This window comes from Symsagittifera roscoffensis, chromosome 9 (genome assembly GCF_963678635.1).
Source record: "Symsagittifera roscoffensis chromosome 9, txSymRosc1.1, whole genome shotgun sequence".
NCBI lineage: Eukaryota > Metazoa > Xenacoelomorpha > Acoela > Convolutidae > Symsagittifera > Symsagittifera roscoffensis.
Window position 1 is genome coordinate 13,366,125 of NC_087070.1, and position 21,373 is coordinate 13,387,497.

Genomic DNA, 21,373 nt, shown 5'->3' on the forward strand with positions numbered 1-21,373 from the left:
AAATGCGGGATTCACTGGCTCGACAGCTTAAGTTTTCAATTGTTCAATACATTTCATTTTTATATATATTTATATGCGGGCTTCACTGGCTCGACAGGTTAAGTTTTCAGTTGTTCATTACAACTCAGTTTTTTATATATATTTCAATGCGGGCTTCACTGGCTCGACAGGTTAAGTTTTCAATTGTTCAATACAGTTCAGTTTTCTATATATATATATTTAATTGCGGGCTTCGCTGGCTCGACAGGTTAACTTTTCAATTGTTCAATACGATTCAGTTTTTTATATATATTTAAATGGGGGCTTCACTGGCTCGACAGGTTAAGTTTTCAATTGTTCAATACAGTTCAGTTTTTTCTATATATTTAAATGCGGGATTCACTGGCTCGACAGCTTAAGTTTTCAATTGTTCAATACAATTCAGTTTTATATATATTTATATGCGGGCTTCACTGGCTCGACAGGTTAAGTTTTCAGTTGTTCATTACAACTCAGTTTTTTATATATATTTAAATGCGCGCTTCACTGGCTCGACAAGTTAAGTTTTCAATTGTTCAATACAGTTCAGTTTTTTATATATATATATATTTAATTGCGGGCTTCGCTGGCTCGACAGGTTAACTTTTCAATTGTTCAATACAATTCAGTTTTTTATATATATTTAAATGGGGGCTTCACTGGCTCGACAGGTAAAGTTTTCAATTGTTCAATACAGTTCAGTTTTTTCTATATATTTAAAAGCGGGATTCACTGGCTCGACAGCTTAAGTTTTCAATTGTTCAATACATTTCAGTTTTATATATATTTATATGCGGGCTTCACTGGCTCGACAGGTTAAGTTTTCAGTTGTTCATTACAACTCAGTTTTTTATATATATTTAAATGCGCGCTTCACTGGCTCGACAAGTTAAGTTTTCAATTGTTCAATACAGTTCAGTTTTTTATATATATATATATTTAATTGCGGGCTTCGCTGGCTCGACAGGTTAACTTTTCAATTGTTCAATACAATTCAGTTTTTTATATATATTTAAATGGGGGCTTCACTGGCTCGACAGGTAAAGTTTTCAATTGTTCAATACAGTTCAGTTTTTTCTATATATTTAAAAGCGGGATTCACTGGCTCGACAGCTTAAGTTTTCAATTGTTCAATACATTTCAGTTTTATATATATTTATATGCGGGCTTCACTGGCTCGACAGGTTAAGTTTTCAGTTGTTCATTACAATTCAGTTTTTTATATATATTTAAATGCGGGCTTCACTGGCTCGACAGGTTAAGTTTTCAATTGTTCAATACAATTCAGTTTTGTATATATTTTTAAATGCGGGCTTTACTGGCTCGACAGGTTAAGTTTTCAATTGTTCAATACATTTCAGTTTTATATATATTTATATGCGGGCTTCACTGGCTCGACAGGTTAAGTTTTCAGTTGTTCATTACAACTCAGTTTTTTATATATATTTAAATGCGCGCTTCACTGGCTCGACAAGTTAAGTTTTCAATTGTTCAATACAGTTCAGTTTTTTAAATATATATTTAATTGCGGGCTTCGCTGGCTCGACAGGTTAACTTTTCAATTGTTCAATACAATTCAGTTTTTTTATATATATTTAAATGGGGGCTTCACTGGCTCGACAGGTAAAGTTTTCAATTGTCCAATACAGTTCAGTTTTTTCTATATATTCAAATGCGGGATTCACTGGCTCGACAGCTTAAGTTTTCAATTGTTCAATACATTTCAGTTTTATATATATTTATATGCGGGCTTCACTGGCTCGACAGGTTAAGTTTTCAGTTGTTCATTACAACTCAGTTTTTTATATATATTTAAATGCGGGCTTCACTGGCTCGACAGGTTAAGTTTTCAATTGTTCAATACAGTTCAGTTTTTTATATATATATATATTTAATTGCGGGCTTCGCTGGCTCGACAGGTTAACTTTTCAATTGTTCAATACGATTCAGTTTTTTATATATATTTAAATGGGGGCTTCACTGGCTCGACAGGTTAAGTTTTCAATTGTTCAATACAGTTCAGTTTTTTCTATATATTTAAATGCGGGATTCACTGGCTCGACAGCTTAAGTTTTCAATTGTTCAATACATTTCAGTTTTATATATATTTATATGCGGGCTTCACTGGCTCGACAGGTTAAGTTTTCAGTTGTTCATTACAACTCAGTTTTTTATATATATTTAAATGCGCGCTTCACTGGCTCGACAAGTTAAGTTTTCAATTGTTCAATACAGTTCAGTTTTTTATATATATATATTTAATTGCGGGCTTCGCTGGCTCGACAGGTTAACTTTTCAATTGTTCAATACAATTCAGTTTTTTATATATATTTAAATGGGGGCTTCACTGGCTCGACAGGTAAAGTTTTCAATTGTTCAATACAGTTCAGTTTTTTCTATATATTTAAAAGCGGGATTCACTGGCTCGACAGCTTAAGTTTTCAATTGTTCAATACATTTCAGTTTTATATATATTTATATGCGGGCTTCACTGGCTCGACAGGTTAAGTTTTCAGTTGTTCATTACAACTCAGTTTTTTATATATATTTAAATGCGGGCTTCACTGGCTCGACAGGTTAAGTTTTCAATTGTTCAATACAGTTCAGTTTTTTATATATATATTTAATTGCGGGCTTCGCTGGCTCGACAGGTTAACTTTTCAATTGTTCAATACGATTCAGTTTTTTATATATATTTAAATGGGGGCTTCACTGGTTCGACAGGTTAAGTTTTCAATTGTTCAATACAGTTCAGTTTTTTCTATACATTTAAATGCGGGATTCACTGGCTCGACAGCTTAAGTTTTCAATTGTTCAATACAATTCAGTTTCTTATATATATATTTAAATGCGGTCTTCACTAGCTCGACAGGTTAAGTTTTCAATTGTTCAATACAATTCAGTTTTTTTATATATTTAAATGCGGGCTTCACTGGCTCGACAGGTTAAGTTTTCAATTGTTCAATACAATTCAGTTTTTTATATATATTTCAATGCGGGCTTCACTGGCTCGAGACGTTAAGTTTTCAATTGTTCAATACAATTCAGTTTTTTATATATATTTAAATGCGGGCTTCACTGGCTCGACAGGTTAAGTTTTCAATTGTTCGATACAATTCAGTTTATTATAAATATTTAAATGCGGTCTTCACTAGCTCGACAGGTTAAGTTTTCAATTGTTCAATACAATTCAGTTTTTTTATATATTCAAATGCGGGCTTCACTGGCTCGACAGGTTAAGTTTTCAATTGTTCAATACAATTCTATTTTTCTATATATTTTGTTCAATGATATTTTTTCAATTGTCAATTGTCTGCTGTCTATTTTTAAGTGGCAGAACGAAGTGAAAGCACATTCGGATTTTGCTTTTTTTCCTGTTCAAGAAAAAGTCACAAAGTTTGGTCAAGCTCCATTCTGATTCTTGTTGCTTGAAATCTGTTTCCTTTCAGAAACAAAATTCAAAAAAAATTGACCCAAAGAAAAGGTAATCACTCTCTCCATTTTTAAAAATCCAAATGTCGATGAAATAAACTTGCATAACAATGATTTTAATGTTGAGTTTGAATTTTACTTTTAAGGTTTCGCAGCGAAGAAGAAAAACTAATTTTCACCCAATTTGCTAAATTGAAATTTAGTTTGAAGGTTTTGCATCGCAGAAGACAAATTGTTTTTTCACCCGGTTCTTATCCCAGGTTCAATCTGAAAGGATTTGTAAAATAAAAGAGCTACAATGTGACGTATTTTAGAAAGTGTAATATTTTAAGCTTCCATGAGCTCATTGACACTTTTCCATCTTTCTGTTGGCTATGTATTAGCGTTCTTATATGTGTGATGCGGTTTAGCTTTTAGGAAATTGTTGAATGAAAACCTTTCATTTAGTTTAGGTATTTTTCACACTGAAATGTTTTTTTTCGAGTTCGTCTTTTCAAACATTTTCTCGCAAAAACAATTAAACTCCCAAAAAAAACTTCTGTACAATTGAATGCTTTGTTACGTCCAAGTTTTTGTTAAATGGTAGGCAAACTATGCGCTCCTATAAAAAATGCAACTGCTGAAAAATTGCGAAACAAGTAGTTTCAGAAGGATTTTACCAATAGTCTTTGTCCAAGTTTTTTTTTCTACTCGTTGCTTAAACAGACGCATTCTTTTTTTCTAGTTCTTCAGATTGCAAAAATTTAGATGGCTAGAACTTTCAAACAATTGCGTAATACGTTTGAACTTTGTTTTTACTCAAAGATTTTGATTTGTATATAGTAAAAATGACTTTTTTTCGCTATCAACTAAAAATTTTTTCTCAAAAAAAACTTTTGGAAAGTTTTACTTTTCTAAAAATTTGTTGGGTTGTATGAGAGATTTTTTATATAAATAACTCAGTAGTTTCAGCGTAATTCTTAATTGACTAAAAAAACCAAAATGACCTAATTTTAAGTGTAAAATTTTGCTCAAAATTTCGCGAAAAACTAAACCATAATAATTCTGGTTAAGTTCTAAGCAAATTTTGTTCTCTTTCTTTTTTGTCTGATCCTAACTGAATCTTAGAAAAAGACGTTTCAAGTTTTCAATATTGTTCGTTGTGTCCTTTTAATTTACATCAGCACTGTATTTTCTTTCAATTGTGCTTCAGATTCAGCCTGACTAGTATTGTAAAAATTGGCATGAAGTTTTTCATTAGACTTAAATTAGGTAGGCTGTTGATTTAAAAAAATTGTCGGGTTTTTTCATTTTTGACAAGGATACATTTATATATCTAAGTTATTTTGTGCTTTTCATGACGCAAAGATAATTGCAAACAAATAAAATAATTCCTATCATTCTTGAAAAGAAATCAAAACGGAACATCAAAAACGTAAAAACTTAAACGCGATATGCTCAGCAACCGGCATTTTTTGTATTTTTATACACTGAGATAGGTTTTTTATGCACGGTGCTGGTTAAATTTATCCGGACAAAACTAACAAAACTTGAATTATCAATCGCAATTTTCTCAATTTGGGTTAAAATAAAAACAAAAAGTAAAGAGATCAATAGATGCTTAGATTTTCATCAGAATTACAATGATGCAATTGTTTCTCCAAAACTCTCAACGAAAAATTTACCCCAAAAATGGGTCGTTTTGGTTTTTTTTTCAATTAATCAAGAATTACGCTGAAACTTCTTTGTTAATTGATGATCAATATATATCACACGAAGCCTTGTACACAGCCGAACAAAGTTCCAGAAAAATTAAATTTCAAAAGAACCTGTATAAGAGAAAATGTTTTTGCTTGACTGTCAAGAGATGTAATTTTATTATATAAAACCCAAAATCTTTGCTTAAAAACAAATTTTGAACAACTAACTTTGATTTTTGGAGCTTTAACTTTTTTGGAACTTTGTTGGTCAGTGTAGGAGATTTCTTGTGATTTATTTTCATCATCAATTAACACAGAAGTTTCAGCGTAATTCTTGGATAGTTGAAAAAAGTCAAAATGACCCATTTTTGAGGTAAAATTTTTGTTCAAAACTTTAATTCTAATGAAATTCTAAGCAACTTTTGTTCTTTTTACTTTTCGTCTTATCTTAACCCAATTTGAGACAAACGTGTTTGAACAGTCAAGTTTGTTCATTTTGTCCGGATAGTCTAAATCAGCATAGTAGTTTCTTCGCAGCTAGTTTTTATTCTATCCCATAAGCGTATCAAAGTCGACAAAAATTGAGTTATTCCATTTTTTTTATTTTGCAAACTGAATTGTGATGTGAACACTCTTTGTTTCCTCCTCAGCAACAACCTATTGTTCCATCAGGTATTTGTTTTTGTTATTAAATTCGCAGCCAATCGATTCAATTTTTTCCAAAATATATTCTCCGCCACCTAATTTTACTATTTCCAATAACGCATGATGATATTTTTGTATTTATATCTTATGGGTCTAAACTGCCAATACCAGGGTGGTTGAAACTGACCATAAATAATCACTGTTTTCCAGTGTGGAAGAAGAAAATAAGGACGAAGAATATGAACTGATGGGCGAAAATAAATGCGAGGAAAAGGAGGGCGTAATCCTCGAGCACGACATCGTCCATCTCGTAGCCAATGAGCACTTGGGTTCCATTCGGCTCTCGGCTGAAGTGGTTGAACATGAGACTCTCGTAACCATACTTGGTGTATCCGATCTTGTTGAATATCTGGAAGAAGAGGGGCATTTCACTGTAGGGAACCAGGAAGCCCTGAGACAGCGACATCAACCCATTGTAGTTGGCACATACTACAATGGCCACTACGTAATCAGTTGTAATAGCACTCACTATGTTTATAACTGACTCGGCGATTATTAGATCCAGAAAGATGATGCACAAGTACCATTTGTACCCGTTAAGCCCCACCATTAGATACGTTATACCTGTAGCTTCAACCGCGAACACCCCTATTGGAGGAATGACGCTAATGAAGTTTCCGATCACAAAGGGGAGAACGTCTATCAACCCGTTTGACCTTTCGCGCACAAATACAGGTCGTTGGGTGATGAAATAGGGCAGAGCGCCGAAGGACAGAAAAATAAAGAAAGTCTGAACAAAGAAGAGTAATGCTGCAATTGAGTCATCGGCAGTTGGCGCGTCTTCGTCAAAGTCGAAAAACAGACCTCCAATCGTGACCGAAACCAGAAAGTACATAATAACCCGGACCCAGATAATTGCTGGATTTAGCAGTGAATTGATTGTTAGGCGTTTCGCCAGGTAGTAACACTGGGCGAACCAGTTTGCTTTGTACTTAATGAACCCCTTAGTAGGGTTGCCGCTCTGGTTTTCCTTCGCTTTCTGGACGAGTCGTTTGACGTCATCGTTCTTGGAGCTCAACTCGTACGCTTCAGCCAGTGCATTTATGTCTCCGTGGCCGTCGAAGTCGGTGTTGACGATTGTGAGGAAGTAGTCTGCGGGGTTGGAGTAGGCCGGACACTGGAAGCCTTGCTGGGTGAAGAAGTCGATGGACTCGGAGGCCTTGCCGTAGTAGATGGTCTTTCCGGCTGTGAGAAGCAGAAGGGAGTCGAACATGGCGAACACTTCAGAGGAGGGCTGGTGTATGCTGTAGATAACTGTCTTGTCTGCAAAACCAAATTGATCATCCAAGTTGACATTCAAAATGGAAAACAAAAATTGAGAAAACTGATTGAAAAATTAATAGTTCAGTTTATTTCAATCACGTACGTTAACGACTAGACCTTACCACTGAATCAAGTTCTCAATTACCAAAAAAATTGTGTGGCTTTGAATGTATAAAAATACCCGGACATAAAAATCACGGCCTTGAGTCGCAAAAAAAACGAGCTGCGCTCAACAAAATAGCTCAATGTGGGGAAATAAGAAAAATGGACTATGCTTAGACAGGCTCCATAGCCTTTCATAGATCCTTTGCGAATCGCGGAAACGACAATTATTTTTATTTTTGTTCACTGAGCCGCAATGACTTTAAAAAAGTAGGTTCTTGCGTGAAAGTCTTGGAATTTTTGTTTCTGTATGACAAGCTTGTCAGTCTTTGTGCTTTAAGTGTTATCAGAAGTATATTTTTGACCAAGTTTGAAATAAGTTTAGTTTTTTTTAATTTTGTATATCAGAGCATCTTGAGTCCAAAACATGAAATAACAAGGTTTCAATCAAAAACCCTGAGGCCTTTGGTAAAGCATAGTGGTAAGGCGTTAACTATGAGAACGTCAGATCGAGTGTTCGATCCCCTGCCATGGAAATGATAGTGTATGAGGAGGACGAGCTCTCACTTGACCTCTAGCTTCAGATCTAACACAACTGGACCAGTTTCGGTTGCAATAGTTGTACCAAGCAACAGCTGACAGTTCTATACGCAAAAAAAAACGACTTTAAGCCGCAAAAAAAGCTTCGCTCAACTTCAACTCACTCTAGATTGTGAGCAAATGAGAAAAACAGACTTTTCTTAGACAGGCTGGATAGCCTTTGATAGAGCCTTCGCTTATCGCAGAGAACACATTCAATATTAAGTTTGCAAGTATGCTTACGTTGGCTAGCCAGATCCTTGATAGCTTGCATGACGTTGATAGTAGCCGAGCTATCCAGTCCACTAGTAGGCTCATCCAGCATAATAATGCAGGGGTCCGTAATCAAGGACAGCGCCATGCTCAACCGCTTCGCCTGTCCCCCAGAAATGCCCTTGAACAACATGCCCCCCACTCGGGTGTCTTCACACGACCGAAGCCCCATGATGTCTATGATCTCGTCCACTCGCTCTCGTTTCTCACTCTTCGGAACCGAACTAGGAAGCGCCAAGTCTGCTGTGAACTCGATTGTTTCTCGCACTGTGAACACGTCCATCAGTGCGTTTTCCTGGGCCACGTACGAGGCTTTGAAGCGGAAGTCCTGAAAATTAGCATTGCTATCAGATTTTGAAATATGTCGATTAAAACATCTATGCTCTAATCTAAAACCAGTTGCAGAAAATTCTTTTCCTTTTTGAAAAGAAGAGGTTTCAAAATTTCAATTATCGACGCTTTGCACACAAGCTTGTTACCTTAGTTCTGGGCGACCCATCGACTAAAATCTCTCCTTCAATCACCCCTGAGGACACTCGGTCGGCTAACAAGTTCATCAGAGTCGTCTTCCCACACCCCGAGGGGCCCATAATGGCCAACATGCCCCCTGGTTCCACGTGGCCATTTAGCCCGTCCAGAAGGGTCTTGTAGCCCCCCTTTGCCTTCACTTTGTAGGTGAGGTTGAGCCATGACAGAGAGAACTTCCAGCCGCCGCTGCTGGTGCGTGCCTTCCGTAGAGCACCGCCGCCAGGTAGGGATTGGTCAGGGTTCTTGAAAGTCTTGTAGTCAGTCATCGAAAAGGTTAAGAAAAGGAACTCTTCTAAATCGTTTTTGTTTCAGTTGAAAACGAAACTATTTAAATTAAAATTTATGACTGTCGTTTGTATTAAAATAACATTGGGGTATTCTTGGTTACAAGGAGTTACAAGACGAGGATGAGTTTCCACTGGCGACTTCTTCTGAACCCAATTTTGTCTAATTTCGTGTTCTGAATGTTTTTATATATGTTAAGGTTCGACAAAAAAAACTATCTAAACGGGAAATAATTTGGCGTTCAATGTTTGCCGAAAAGTCTCCGATTTTCCATCCACTGATTTCGGAAGCATATGTTGAACTGCTTCACGCGTTTGTGCTTCTTAGTTGGTCTTTCTAACATGTGTTACTTGTTTATTAACGTATCTTGTCTTTCTAAAAAGAGAATTCTGTATTTATTTCGTCAATACTTTTGCAAATCACTCAAGAGGATCGAAATAAAATTTTAGGCCACTCAATGTATTTTTTTTCAAAGCTCAATGGTATTCTCAAATTTGCATGTTCCTTGTGAACCTACGAAACTTCCTAAAACAGCTGTACTACATTTCATGAAACAGCAAGGGTTTGTTGTGCTGGCGAATATATTTTCACCAGAAATCTGGCGCTTCACGGATTCATCTGTGAAAGGTTGTGATTAGAGTATGCGCAGGTTGTGGTGAATTCAGTGTCGGAGGAGGAGGAGGCGCTCTTTTATTACTAATCAAATGATACCCATTCCTGAGAAGATTGAATTTTATTTGGATACGTTGACATTTTGGCGCAATTCTAGCGCTATCCAATTTAGGAAGATGAAGTTTTCAAAAAGTTCAGATTTTTTTCTAGAGCTTGAGAGAGCTCTCAAAACCAACATGGTAAAAGCAGAACTAAAAAAAGTCGACAGGTAGTTCAACTCTTGAATAAACGAGAGAAAAATTACAGTACTCCTCGGCCGAATGGCTCCACCAAATTCAAAAATGTATGCAAGTTTTTAACTTCTGTCATTTTTTCCTTTTGAGAGAGAGAGAGAGGGGACACTTTATTGTTTCAATATACTTATGCAGTTGCAGAACTGATTGTATAAGAATCTAGTGTACAATATTACGCAATGGTTATATAACATAACAAGAAAAAACATGTTGCCTTGTAGCAATAATTTTTATTTCATATAAAAGCACCAGAGAGTGCAAGGATTTTTATATGGTTACACTTGCACAAGTAAGGGTCTTGTAATCGGGAATTTGACTTTTTTCCAGTTAACAACTTTTCCTACAATTTTTTAACTGGCTTTAATTTTGATTCTTAACTGTTTGACGTTTACTTCGCCCTTGGCCTAGAGGTAACGCCGTGGCCTTTATAATCTAAGGGTCGGTGGGCTTTTTCAGTGTGTATGCAATTGAAAAAAAAATTCCGGTAAAAGCTGATTTGACAAACTTTCGTTCATCTGCTCAAGTTTTATCGGCTTAGTCGCTGCATCACGGATTTTTTGTTTCATTGTAGTTTCAGGTGGGACTTGAAATTTTTAAAGTTTTTTATAAAATACATTTTTTGCGACTCAACTGGTGTCTGCTAAAAGTTTGTTCTCTTTGTTTTAGCTTCGTAAGTTTTGTTCCGTTGATTCGTATGTTTTGCTTGGCATGTTTTCTCAGAAAACCTAGTTGATGAAATAGTTATGATAAAAATGTATGAGGCTGGGGTTTTTTATTATATATATAGACCTTTTGGAAAACATTTTTTTTTGCAGAAAATTTAGTTTCGAAAAACGACTATCAGTGGAAAATCTCTGGGCGCCTGCATTCTCCCCTAGTCTTTTTAAACTTTACCCCTCTGTCTACTGTCTTCAAAAATGTCTGTGAAGGAAAGTGTTCCCCAAATTTTAAATTTTTTTCGATTTTTATAAAACTGTCTTCTCAAATCTAAGCATGTGCGTTTAATGGAGATAACAAGTAGTAGGAAGATCCGCTACATGAGCGGCTGCTTGAAAATTTCTGACACAAAGCGTTATCACCCTCGGAAAGGTCAAATTTTTTGACCATTTCTTGAAAACTATTCATTCATATTTTAGGTTTTGCGTTCAAGCCAAAGAACATGTTGTGAAAGTTTTTTTTGCATATGAAAAATTATGGCCCTCGGAAAAGGCAAAAATTTGATTTGTTGATCGTTTTTCGAAGTTTTTGCTTTTTATCGAGAACTGCCTTCCAAAATCTGTGTTTCTTCGCTCAATCGAAATTATAGGCTGCGTTAATTGTTTCTCCTTAAGCAGCTCTGCCCAAAAAATTTTCACTTAGAACTATGATTCTCTGAAAAGTCAAACTTTTGATTTGTTGACTGTTTTTTGAAACTCAGGTTAAGTTATCAATCGAAAAACCGGGTTTTGAAATTTATTTTCTGCCAAAGTGGCCTCATACTTTTGCAGAAAAAAAACTGCGGTTTTCGAAAAGCGAAGATTTTGATTTTTTGACCGTTTTGTAGGAGCCATGAGATTAAGGATTCAATCGAAAGAGCCGGTTGCGAAAAACTTTTCTACAAAAACTTTTCAAAAAGTATTAAACACATGCGTCAAATTGTAGCTGGCCCTTAGCTATATTTTATCGAGACAAACGAAAATTTTGTTTCACTAAATTTTTATGCGTTTTTCAATTATATGCAGTACAACACAAACCTAAAAAAAAACAAAAAAAGTCGTATAATCATAATGTTTTTCTAAGTTCTGGCATGCAGTGCCCCTTTTATTCCATAAAATTTTCAAGTCAATGAGAGTTTTCGTTCAAATTTTTAAAAAGGTTGATTTTGAAATTTTTTCTTGCCGTTTCATTTGCTTTAGAGGTGGAATATCACTTCTTTCAATTCGTTTGAAGTAAATGTTGGATTTTTTCTCGCGTTTTTTTCAGGGAAAAACGTACGGTCCAAATTGAAGGTCGCACTCAGCCATTTTCTCTATTCCAAGTAGAATTTCAGTCCTCACAGACGTTAGTTGCTTGCAAATTTTTTGGGCTGTTCTTACGTTTCACTTAGTCGAACATTGAGTCGGTTCATGGATAAATTACACATACCGCAGCTGCACAAAAATTGTTCCCGGATAGTGTTTTCGCGGAGAAAAATTACTTGGAACATTGTAGAGAAATTTTCTGGTAAACCGTAACGGGACTAACCACTTGAATTTTTTTGTAAATTGTTTTAGTAGAATAGAAATCACATTCTTTACGAATTGTTCGATTCCCAAAAGTATTTTTGACAGCAGCAATAAATCCAGTATCAAAATCTGACATGATAATTTTTGGCGAATTTTTTTTAAAAGAATTTCATGAACATTTTGGGTAACAGTATGTAGTCATAATTCCATCCAGATTTTCCCATCTAAAAGTCCCATCAGAAAGTAAAATTTTGTTTTATTGGAGATAATTCAGAGAACGTGCGGCTGCAAAAATTGCATAACTTGGTAAAACGCTGGTATCAATTACAAAAAGTTGACTATCCAAAACTTTTGCCAAAAAACCGTCAATTTTCACTATGTTTTTTGCCTAATCACAATCAATTGTTCGGTTTCCTTATGAGCGATAACCTAATTTGATGATATCCTAGTAGAATGAAACCCTTAAAATTAGAATTTTTTAACAAATCGTTGATTATTTCTTGATTTGATTCGTCGGTTTCTCTCAATTCAGTCAAAAACTTTCTGTCGAAATTTTTCTTCCTGCAAGTCTTCAAGTTTTGCAAAATTGTGATATTTCGACATTTGTAGGATGGTTCTACCAATAACATGGGTTTTTTGGTTGTACTATTCTTCTCGAATCTGCAAGCATCAGCAATTAAGTTAGTCTCGTTTTTTTGTTTTTGGTCAAACAATGCTGAATTTGCACATATCAGTTTATATTGTTAAAACTGTATAATATGTCAAAAAGCAATTTTTTGATTCAGTTCATTCAACCTTTTACGATTTCATTAGATTTTTTCTTTATTGGGCTAAAAAAAATTGGCCTAATTTCATTGGCTAAACGACCTGATTTTGAGTCGTTTGATGAGAAAAAGAAGATGGTTCTGTCTCATTTTCTGTCGGTTAGGTTACCATGCTGTTTGAGCAATGAATCGCAATCGATGCGAAGCTTGACCTATGTGTGGAAAAAATAGTTTCGCGTTATTTATCTTAAGCAGAATGTGGTTCTCGCATCCGAAAATTTTCATTTTTGTTCAGACCTTCTTACAAAGTGAAGGAAAAGAACTATTGCGTAGGATGGGTTTTTTGAAACGTTTCGAATACTCTAAAGAAACTCATTGGGCGTCAAGTATGCTATCATTTCAAAGCCATATTAGCCGTGATCCAGATTCGATCTTTGTTTAAAATATATATAGGTCTTTGTCGAAAAAAATAGTCCGAAGTTTTTAATTTTTCAGGTTTGCTTATGAATTTGGATGGCAAATTATTTAATTTTTTCTTAATTTTTTTATGCAGTTTTAGCTATAACTAGTTCTCATTCTGTATTTTTCTACTTCATTCAATTGCCCCTATTTTGTAATAAAAGAAAAAACAAGAAGTTGAGAAAATTTTCTTTTTTTAATTTTTCACGTTATTCACGGAGATCTATCTATTCAGAGCTACCTGCATAGCAGCCAGTTATCCGTAAATTTATTAGATATTTTCAATTTGTTTCGGTTCAGTTTTTTATGTAATCCTTTGACATTAAGATTCCATGCCCAAATTTTTTGAAAGGGCTTTCTTCGCTAACGTATCAATTTTGAAAATGATATGCATATAACTTTAAAATTTTGATATCCCGAGCTAAATATTGAACAGATATTTCTCTTGCGATTATCCTTTTGCAAAAGCTTGGAAGCTCAAAAAAGGCCAATATGCAAATATGGAATAACTAACGCGCGCTTCTTACAAGTTTTGTTAGAACGCGATAAGCGACGTAGGTGTCAATAAAGGTAACAAAAACTTTTCTAAAACAAAAAGATGAACTAATTCGCCGAAGTATTGCGTAATGAGACTTAAGAAAATCACGGTTTACTTAGAACTGCTTGCTGGTACAAATAGTCGGAAACCGTTTAAAATTAACAAAAACATTTTTTGATAAACTTTTAATTTACTTTAAACGGCAATGAAAACTTTCAAGATTTCATCCTGATACAATCAGGTGTTTGGCTTTTATGAGAAAATTTTTTAATCAAAAACCAAATTTTGCAATGAAGCACCATAAAATACTGCTGCCAGATCTAAAATATAAAAAATAGACAGCTTAAATTTGATCATTCTTTCATACGTAATGAAAAAGTATTAAAAAACTATGAGAACTTTCCATGCTTTGCGAAAAAGTCGAAATTCAAGAAACTTAATTTGATGAAAACATCATCATTTTAATGTCAAATTGGTTCTTAACTGTGTTTCAAATATATTTTGATACCTTCAATTTCCTTTTTTGGGCTATCATCGCTCGTTTCCCATAATCAAATTTCAAAACGACTAAACTATAAGAAACGCAAATTTGAAACCTATGAGTAACTAAAGGCTTTGATAGAAAAAATCAAAGCGGAAAATAGACTTCAAAATTCAGTTACAGCCAAAGTCAAACTCATTTTCTGCAAGACTGTCTGTACCAGGGTGAAGCTTTGCATGGCCCAACTGCCTTGTAGCTCTCTAAACAAATCTTTGTTCTGAAAAGTTTATAAATTATAAAGAAAAAAAACCTATGCAAGTTTTTCAGTTCTTATCAAATCTTCCCCCACACGCTGTGTGCGGTAAAACTTGACATATTTAGCTTTCACAAGGGTAAAATTACTTCTAAATAGCTCGACTCATTTCATCTTGGCAAGTTATGAGTCTGATTTAATCGCCGCTTATGCGTTAATAGCACGAAATAAATCACAGTTTTTTTTCGAATGTTTTCATTTTGCCATGTTTTCAATCCCCACAACTTAACGAAAATATTGTCACTGGTGTGCGAGTACTTCATGCTATTATGTGCTATTTAATTTTGCTTTTAACGCATAAGCGGCGATTCAATCAGGCTCATAAGTTTGCCCAAATCCTTTCAATTTCGCGCTAAGGGTGTTGATAGCCTTGAGATGAAATATACGAAAACCATAAAAAGGCCAGTTGAAATATGGACAAGTATTCCGTGACTTTTTTGAAAGAACAGAGTAAAAAAACTGGAAAAAAATTTCAATATGGCAGTTTTGTGAGAAGTGTTAAAATTTATATGCCAACAAAACAGGCCGGTTTTGTTCTGTGAAAAAAACCTCCAAAAAGACGCTAGTAACCATTATTATTGGTTTTTTAAACATTTTGCCTTTTATCCCTCATTTGCTTTTTGTTTTGATGTAAATGATCTTGAGTTTTCAAGTTTATTGCGACAGTTTTGTTAGATTTAAATCACATATGATAGATACTGTTTCCATCACAACCCTTTTATGAAAAAGAACCTAATTAAAGCATCAGGTTCAATATGTCTTGTATGAGCCTAGAACAATTATTCGATAAGTCAGACATCTGCGTTGTCAAACATCCGATTTCATAGAATAACAAAGATAGCCGGATGCTGTGCAAGTAGCAGAGAAATTTCCGACCATATTCATAAAAACTACAAAATAATCTTCAAGCTATTATGCTTTTCAAATTAGTGTCGTTTTTTGTCTGCGTTTTTTATTTGTAAATAAGACATAATCGACAACACTTGATTTCAGAAAAAAGTAAGAAACAAAAAATGAACAAATAAATTCAAAAAAATGATTTTTTTTTCTTTTTTGCACAAGATTCTTTTTTGTTTGGCATTTTTTTGCAAAGAAATTGCCAAGTCACGAAAACCAACTTTTCAAACCAGTTTTTTCTCGAGACTGGGAACTTTTTTTTGGAAACTTGTTAATGTCGTTCGAATCAAGACTGAAAGGGCCTTTAAATGATGTAACAATCAACCGAGATCAATAATCATTTGCGGTACCAATTTTTACGTCGAAGTTCCACCCCATTACGATTGCTCGGAACAATAATATATATATTATGACGTTAGAATTTCAAAAACAAGACGTAGTTCAATTATCTAATTCTAGCTAAGTCGATTCTCGGTTTTTGCACGCATTCATTCAACCGCTATAGCATCTGTAAACGAACGGTAGAAATCGGATCTTTGCCCTAAATTTTAGAAAATGTCGGATGTTTGCCCTAGCAAAGTTGTTTTTAGGATGTTTGCAACACTTTTGTTTCGGCTGTTTGACATACCGGATGTTTACACGGTACCCGTTAAGAAGCTCAGTGAAACAATAATTCGATGTGAGTTCCTTGGCCAGAAAAGCCGCTAAGAGGTAGCCCTGAATTTTAGAAAATGTCGGATTTTTGCCCTAGCAAAGTTGTTTTTAAGATGTTTGCAACACTTTTGTTTCGGCTGTTTGACATACCGAATGTTTACACGGTACCCGTTAAGAAGCTCAGTGAAACAATAAATCGATGTGAGTTCCTTGGCCAGAAAAGCCGCTAAGAGGTAGCCCTGAATTTTAGAAAATGTCGGATTTTTGCCCTAGCAAAGTTGTTTTTAAGATGTTTGCAACACTTTTGTTTCGGCTGTTTGACATACCGAATGTTTACACGGTACCCGTTAAGAAGCTCAGTGAAACAATAAATCGATGTGAGTTCCTTGGCCAGAAAAGCCGCTAAGAGGAAGCCCTGAATTTTAGAAAATGTCGGATGTTTGCCCTAGCAAAGTTGTTTTTAAGATGTTTGCAACACTTTTGTTTCGGCTGTTTGACATACCGAATGTTTAGACGGTACCCGTTAAGAAGCTCAGTGAAACAATAAATCGATGTGAGTTCGTTGGCCAGAAAAGCCGCTAAGAGGAAGCCCTGAATTTTAGAAAATGTCGGATGTTTGCCCTAGCAAAGTTTCTTTTAAGATGTTTGCAATACTTTTGTTTCGGCTGTTTGACATACCGGATGTTTACACGGTACCCGTTAAGAAGCTCAGTGAAACAATAATTCGATGTGAGTTCCTTGGCCAGAAAAGCCGCTAAGAGGTAGCCCTGAATTTTAGAAAATGTCGGATGTTTGCCCTAGCAAAGTTGTTTTTAAGATGTTTGCAACACCTTTGTTTCGGCTGTTTGACATACCGAATGTTTACACGGTACCCGTTAAGAAGCTCAGTGAAACAATAAATCGATGTGAGTTCCTTGGCCAGAAAAGCCGCTAAGAGGAAGCCCTGAATTTTAGAAAATGTCGGATGTTTGCCCTAGCAAAGTTGTTTTTAAGATGTTTGCGACACTTTTGTTTCGGCTGTTTGACATACCGGATGTTTACACGGTACCCGTTAAGAAGCTCAGTGAAACAATAAATCGATGTGAGTTCCTTGGCCAGAAAAGCCGCTAAGAGGAAGCCCTGAATTTTAGAAAATGTCGGATGTTTGCCCTAGCAAAGTTGTTTTTAAGATGTTTGCAACACTTTTGTTTCGGCTGTTTGACATACCGGATGTTTACACGGTACCCGTTAAGAAGCTCAGTGAAACAATAATTCGATGTGAGTTCCTTGACCAGAAAAGCCGCTAAGAGGTAAGCCCTGAATTTTAGAAAATGTCGGATGTTTGCCCTAGCAAAGTTGTTTTTAAGATGTTTGCAACACTTTTGTTTCGGCTGTTTGACATACCGAATGTTTACACGGTACCCGTTAAGAAGCTCAGTGAAACAATAAATCGATGTGAGTTCCTTGGCCAGAAAAGCCGCTAAGAGGAAGCCCTGAATTTTAGAAAATGTCGGATGTTTGCCCTAGCAAAGTTGTTTTTAAGATGTTTGCAACACTTTTGTTTCGGCTGTTTGACATACCGAATGTTTACGCGGTACCCGTTAAGAAGCTCAGTGAAACAATAAATCGATGTGAGTTCCTTGGCCAGAAAAGCCGCTAAGTGGAAGCCCTGAATTTTAGAAAATGTCGGATGTTTGCCCTAGCAAAGTTGTTTTTAAGATGTTTGCAACACTTTTGTTTCGGCTGTTTGACATACCGAATGTTTACACGGTACCCGTTAAGAAGCTCAGTGAAACAATAAATCGATGTGAGTTCCTTGGCCAGAAAAGCCGCTAAGAGGAAGCCCTGAATTTTAGAAAATGTCGGATGTTTGCCCTAGCAAAGTTGTTTTTAAGATATTTGCAACACTTTTGTTTCGGCTGTTTGACATACCGAATGTTTACACGGTACCCGTTAAGAAGCTCAGTGGAACAAAAAATCGATGTGAGTTCCTTGGCCAGAAAAGCCGCTAAGAGGAGGCCCTGAATTTTAGAAAATGTCGGATGTTTGCCCTAGCAAAGTTGTTTTTAAGATGTTTGCAACACTTTTGTTTCGGCTGTTTGACATACCGAATGTTTACACGGTACCCGTTAAGAAGCTCAGTGAAACAATAAATCGATGTGAGTTCCTTGGCCAGAAAAGCCGCTAAGAGGAAGCCCTGAATTTTAGAAAATATCGGATGTTTGCCCTAGCAAAGTTGTTTTTAAGATGTTTGCAACACTTTTGTTTCGGCTGTTTGACATACCGAATGTTTACACGGTACCCGTTAAGAAGCTCAGTGAAACAATAAATCGATGTGAGTTCCTTGGCCAGAAAAGCCGCTAAGAGGAAGCCCTGAATTTTAGAAAATGTCGGATGTTTGCCCTAGCAAAGTTGTTTTTAAGATGTTTGCAACACTTTTGTTTCGGCTGTTTGACATATCGAATGTTTACCCGGTACCCGTTAAGAAGCTCAGTGAAACAATAAATCGATGTGAGTTCCTTGGCCAGAAAAGCCGCTAAGAGGAAGCCCTGAATTTTAGAAAATGTCGGATGTTTGCCCTAGCAAAGTTGTTTTTAAGATGTCTGCAACACTTTTGTTTCGGCTGTTTGACATACTGAATGTTTACACGGTACCCGTTAAGAAGCTCAGTGAAACAATAAATCGATGTGAGTTCCTTGGCCAGAAAAGCCGCTAAGAGGAAGCCCTGAATTTTAGAAAATGTCGGATGTTTGCCCTAGCAAAGTTGTTTTTAAGATGTTTGCAACACTTTTGTTTCGGCTGTTTGACATACCGAATGTTTACACGGTACCCGTTAAGAAGCTCAGTGAAACAATAAACCGATGTGAGTTCCTTGGCCAGAAAAGCCGCTAAGAGGAAGCCCTGAATTTTAGAAAATGTCGGATGTTTGCCCTAGCAAAGTTGTTTTTAAGATGTTTGCAACACTTTTGTTTCGGCTGTTTGACATACCGAATGTTTACACGGTACCCGTTAAGAAGCTCAGTGAAACAATAAATCGATGTGAGTTCCTTGGCCAGAAAAGCCGCTAAGAGGAAGCCCTGAATTTTAGAAAATGTCGGATGTTTGCCCTAGCAAAGTTGTTTTTAAGATGTTTGCAACACTTTTGTTTCGGCTGTTTGACATACCGAATGTTTACACGGTACCCGTTAAGAAGCTCAGTGAAACAATAAATCGATGTGAGTTCCTTGGCCAGAAAAGCCGCTAAGAGGAAGCCCTGAATTTTAGAAAATGTCGGATGTTTGCCCTAGCAAAGTTGTTTTTAAGATGTTTGCGACACTTTTGTTTCGGCTGTTTGACATACCGAATGTTTACACGGTACCCGTTAAGAAGCTCAGTGAAACAATAAATCGATGTGAGTTCCTTGGCCAGAAAAGCCGCTAAGAGGAAGCCCTGAATTTTAGAAAATGTCGGATGTTTGCCCTAGCAAAGTTGTTTTTAAGATGTTTGCAACACTTTTGTTTCGGCTGTTTGACATACCGAATGTTTACACGGTATCCGTTAAGAAGCTCAGTGAAACAATAAATCGATGTGAGTTCCTTGGCCAGAAAAGCCGCTAAGAGGAAGCCCTGAATTTTAGAAAATGTCGGATGTTTGCCCCAGCAAAGTTGTTTTTAAGATGTTTGCAACACTTTTGTTTCGGCTGTTTGACATACCGAATGTTTACACGGTACCCGTTAAGAAGCTCAGTGAAACAATAAATCGATGTGAGTTCCTTGGCCAGAAAAGCCGCTAAGAGGAAGCCCTTAATTTTAGAAAATGTCGGATGTTTGCCCTAGCAAAGTTGTTTTTAAGATGTTTGCAACACTTTTGTTTCGGCTGTTTGACATACCGAATGTTTACACGGTACCCGTTAAGAAGCTCAGTGAAACAATAAATCGATGTGAGTTCCTCGGCCAGAAAAGCCGCTAAGAGGAAGCCCTGAATTTTAGAAAATGTCGGATGTTTGCCCTAGCAAAGTTGTTTTTAAGATGTTTGCAACACTTTTGTTTCGGCTGTTTGACATACCGAATGTTTACACGGTACCCGTTAAGAAGCTCAGTGAAACAATAAATCGATGTGAGTTCCTTGGCCAGAAAAGCCGCTAAGAGGAAGCCCTGAATTTTAGAAAATGTCGGATGTTTGCCCTAGCAAGGTTGTTTTTAAGATGTTTGCAACACTTTTGTTTCGGCTGTTTGACATACCGAATGTTTACACGGTACCCGTTAAGAAGCTCAGTGAAACAATAAATCGATGTGAGTTCCTTGGCCAGAAAAGCCGCTAAGAGGAAGCCCTGAATTTTAGAAAATGTCGGATGTTTGCCCTAGCAAAGTTGTTTTTAAGATGTTTGCAACACTTTTGTTTCGGCTGTTTGACATACCAAATGCTTACATGGTACCCGTTAAGAAGCTCAGTGAAACAATAAATCGATGTGAGTTCCTTGGCCAGAAAAGCCGCTAAGAGGAAGCCCTGATTTTTAGAAAATGTCGGATGTTTGCCCTAGCAAAGTTGTTTTTAAGATGTTTGCAACACTTTTGTTTCGGCTGTTTGACATACCGAATGTTTACACGGTACCCGTTAAGAAGCTCAGTGTAACAATAAATCGATGTGAGTTCCTTGGCCAGAAAAGCCGCTAAGAGGAAACCCTGAATTTTAGAAAATGTCGGATGTTTGCCCTAGCAAAGTTGTTTTTAAGATGTTTGCAACACTTTTGTTTCGGCTGTTTGACATACCGAATGTTTACACGGTACCCGTTAAGAAGCTCAGTGAAACAATAAATCGATGTGAGTTCCTTGGCCAGAAAAACCGCTAAGAGGAAGCCCTGAATTTTAGAAAATGTCGGATGTTTGCCCTAGCAAAGTTGTTTTTAAGATGTTTGCAACACTTTTGTTTCGGCTGTTTGACATACCGAATGTTTACACGGTACCCGTTTAGAAGCTCAGTGAAACAATAAATCGATGTGAGTTCCTTGGCCAGAAAAGCCGCTAAGAGGAAGCCCTGAATTTTAGAAAATGTCGGATGTTTGCCCTAGCAAAGTTGTTTTTAAGATGTTTGCAACACTTTTGTTTCGGCTGTTTGACATACCGAATGTTTACACGGTACCCGTTAAGAAGCTCAGTGAAACAATAAATCGATGTGAGTTCCTTGGCCAGAAAAGCCGCTAAGAGGAAGCTCTGAATTTTAGAAAATGTCGGATGTTTGCCCTAGCAAAGTTGTTTTTAAGATGTTTGCAACACTTTTGTTTCGGCTGTTTGACATACCGAATGTTTACACGGTACCCGTTAAGAAGCTCAGTGAAA

At 36.2% G+C, this 21,373-nt stretch overlaps 1 protein-coding gene across 1 annotated transcript; it reads right to left on the minus strand.

The window, feature by feature from the left end:
* Positions 1-5,635: 5,635 nt before the first annotated feature.
* Positions 5,636-9,187, minus strand: LOC134854463 (uncharacterized). The gene is made up of 3 exons (XM_063870720.1): positions 8,531-9,187; positions 8,022-8,379; positions 5,636-7,097 (listed from the first exon to the last, which is right to left on the minus strand). Exons 1-3 carry the CDS (start codon positions 8,843-8,845, stop codon positions 5,971-5,973), a joined length of 1,800 nt encoding a protein of 599 aa, XP_063726790.1. The 5' UTR covers positions 8,846-9,187; the 3' UTR covers positions 5,636-5,970.
* Positions 9,188-21,373: the final 12,186 nt, after the last annotated feature.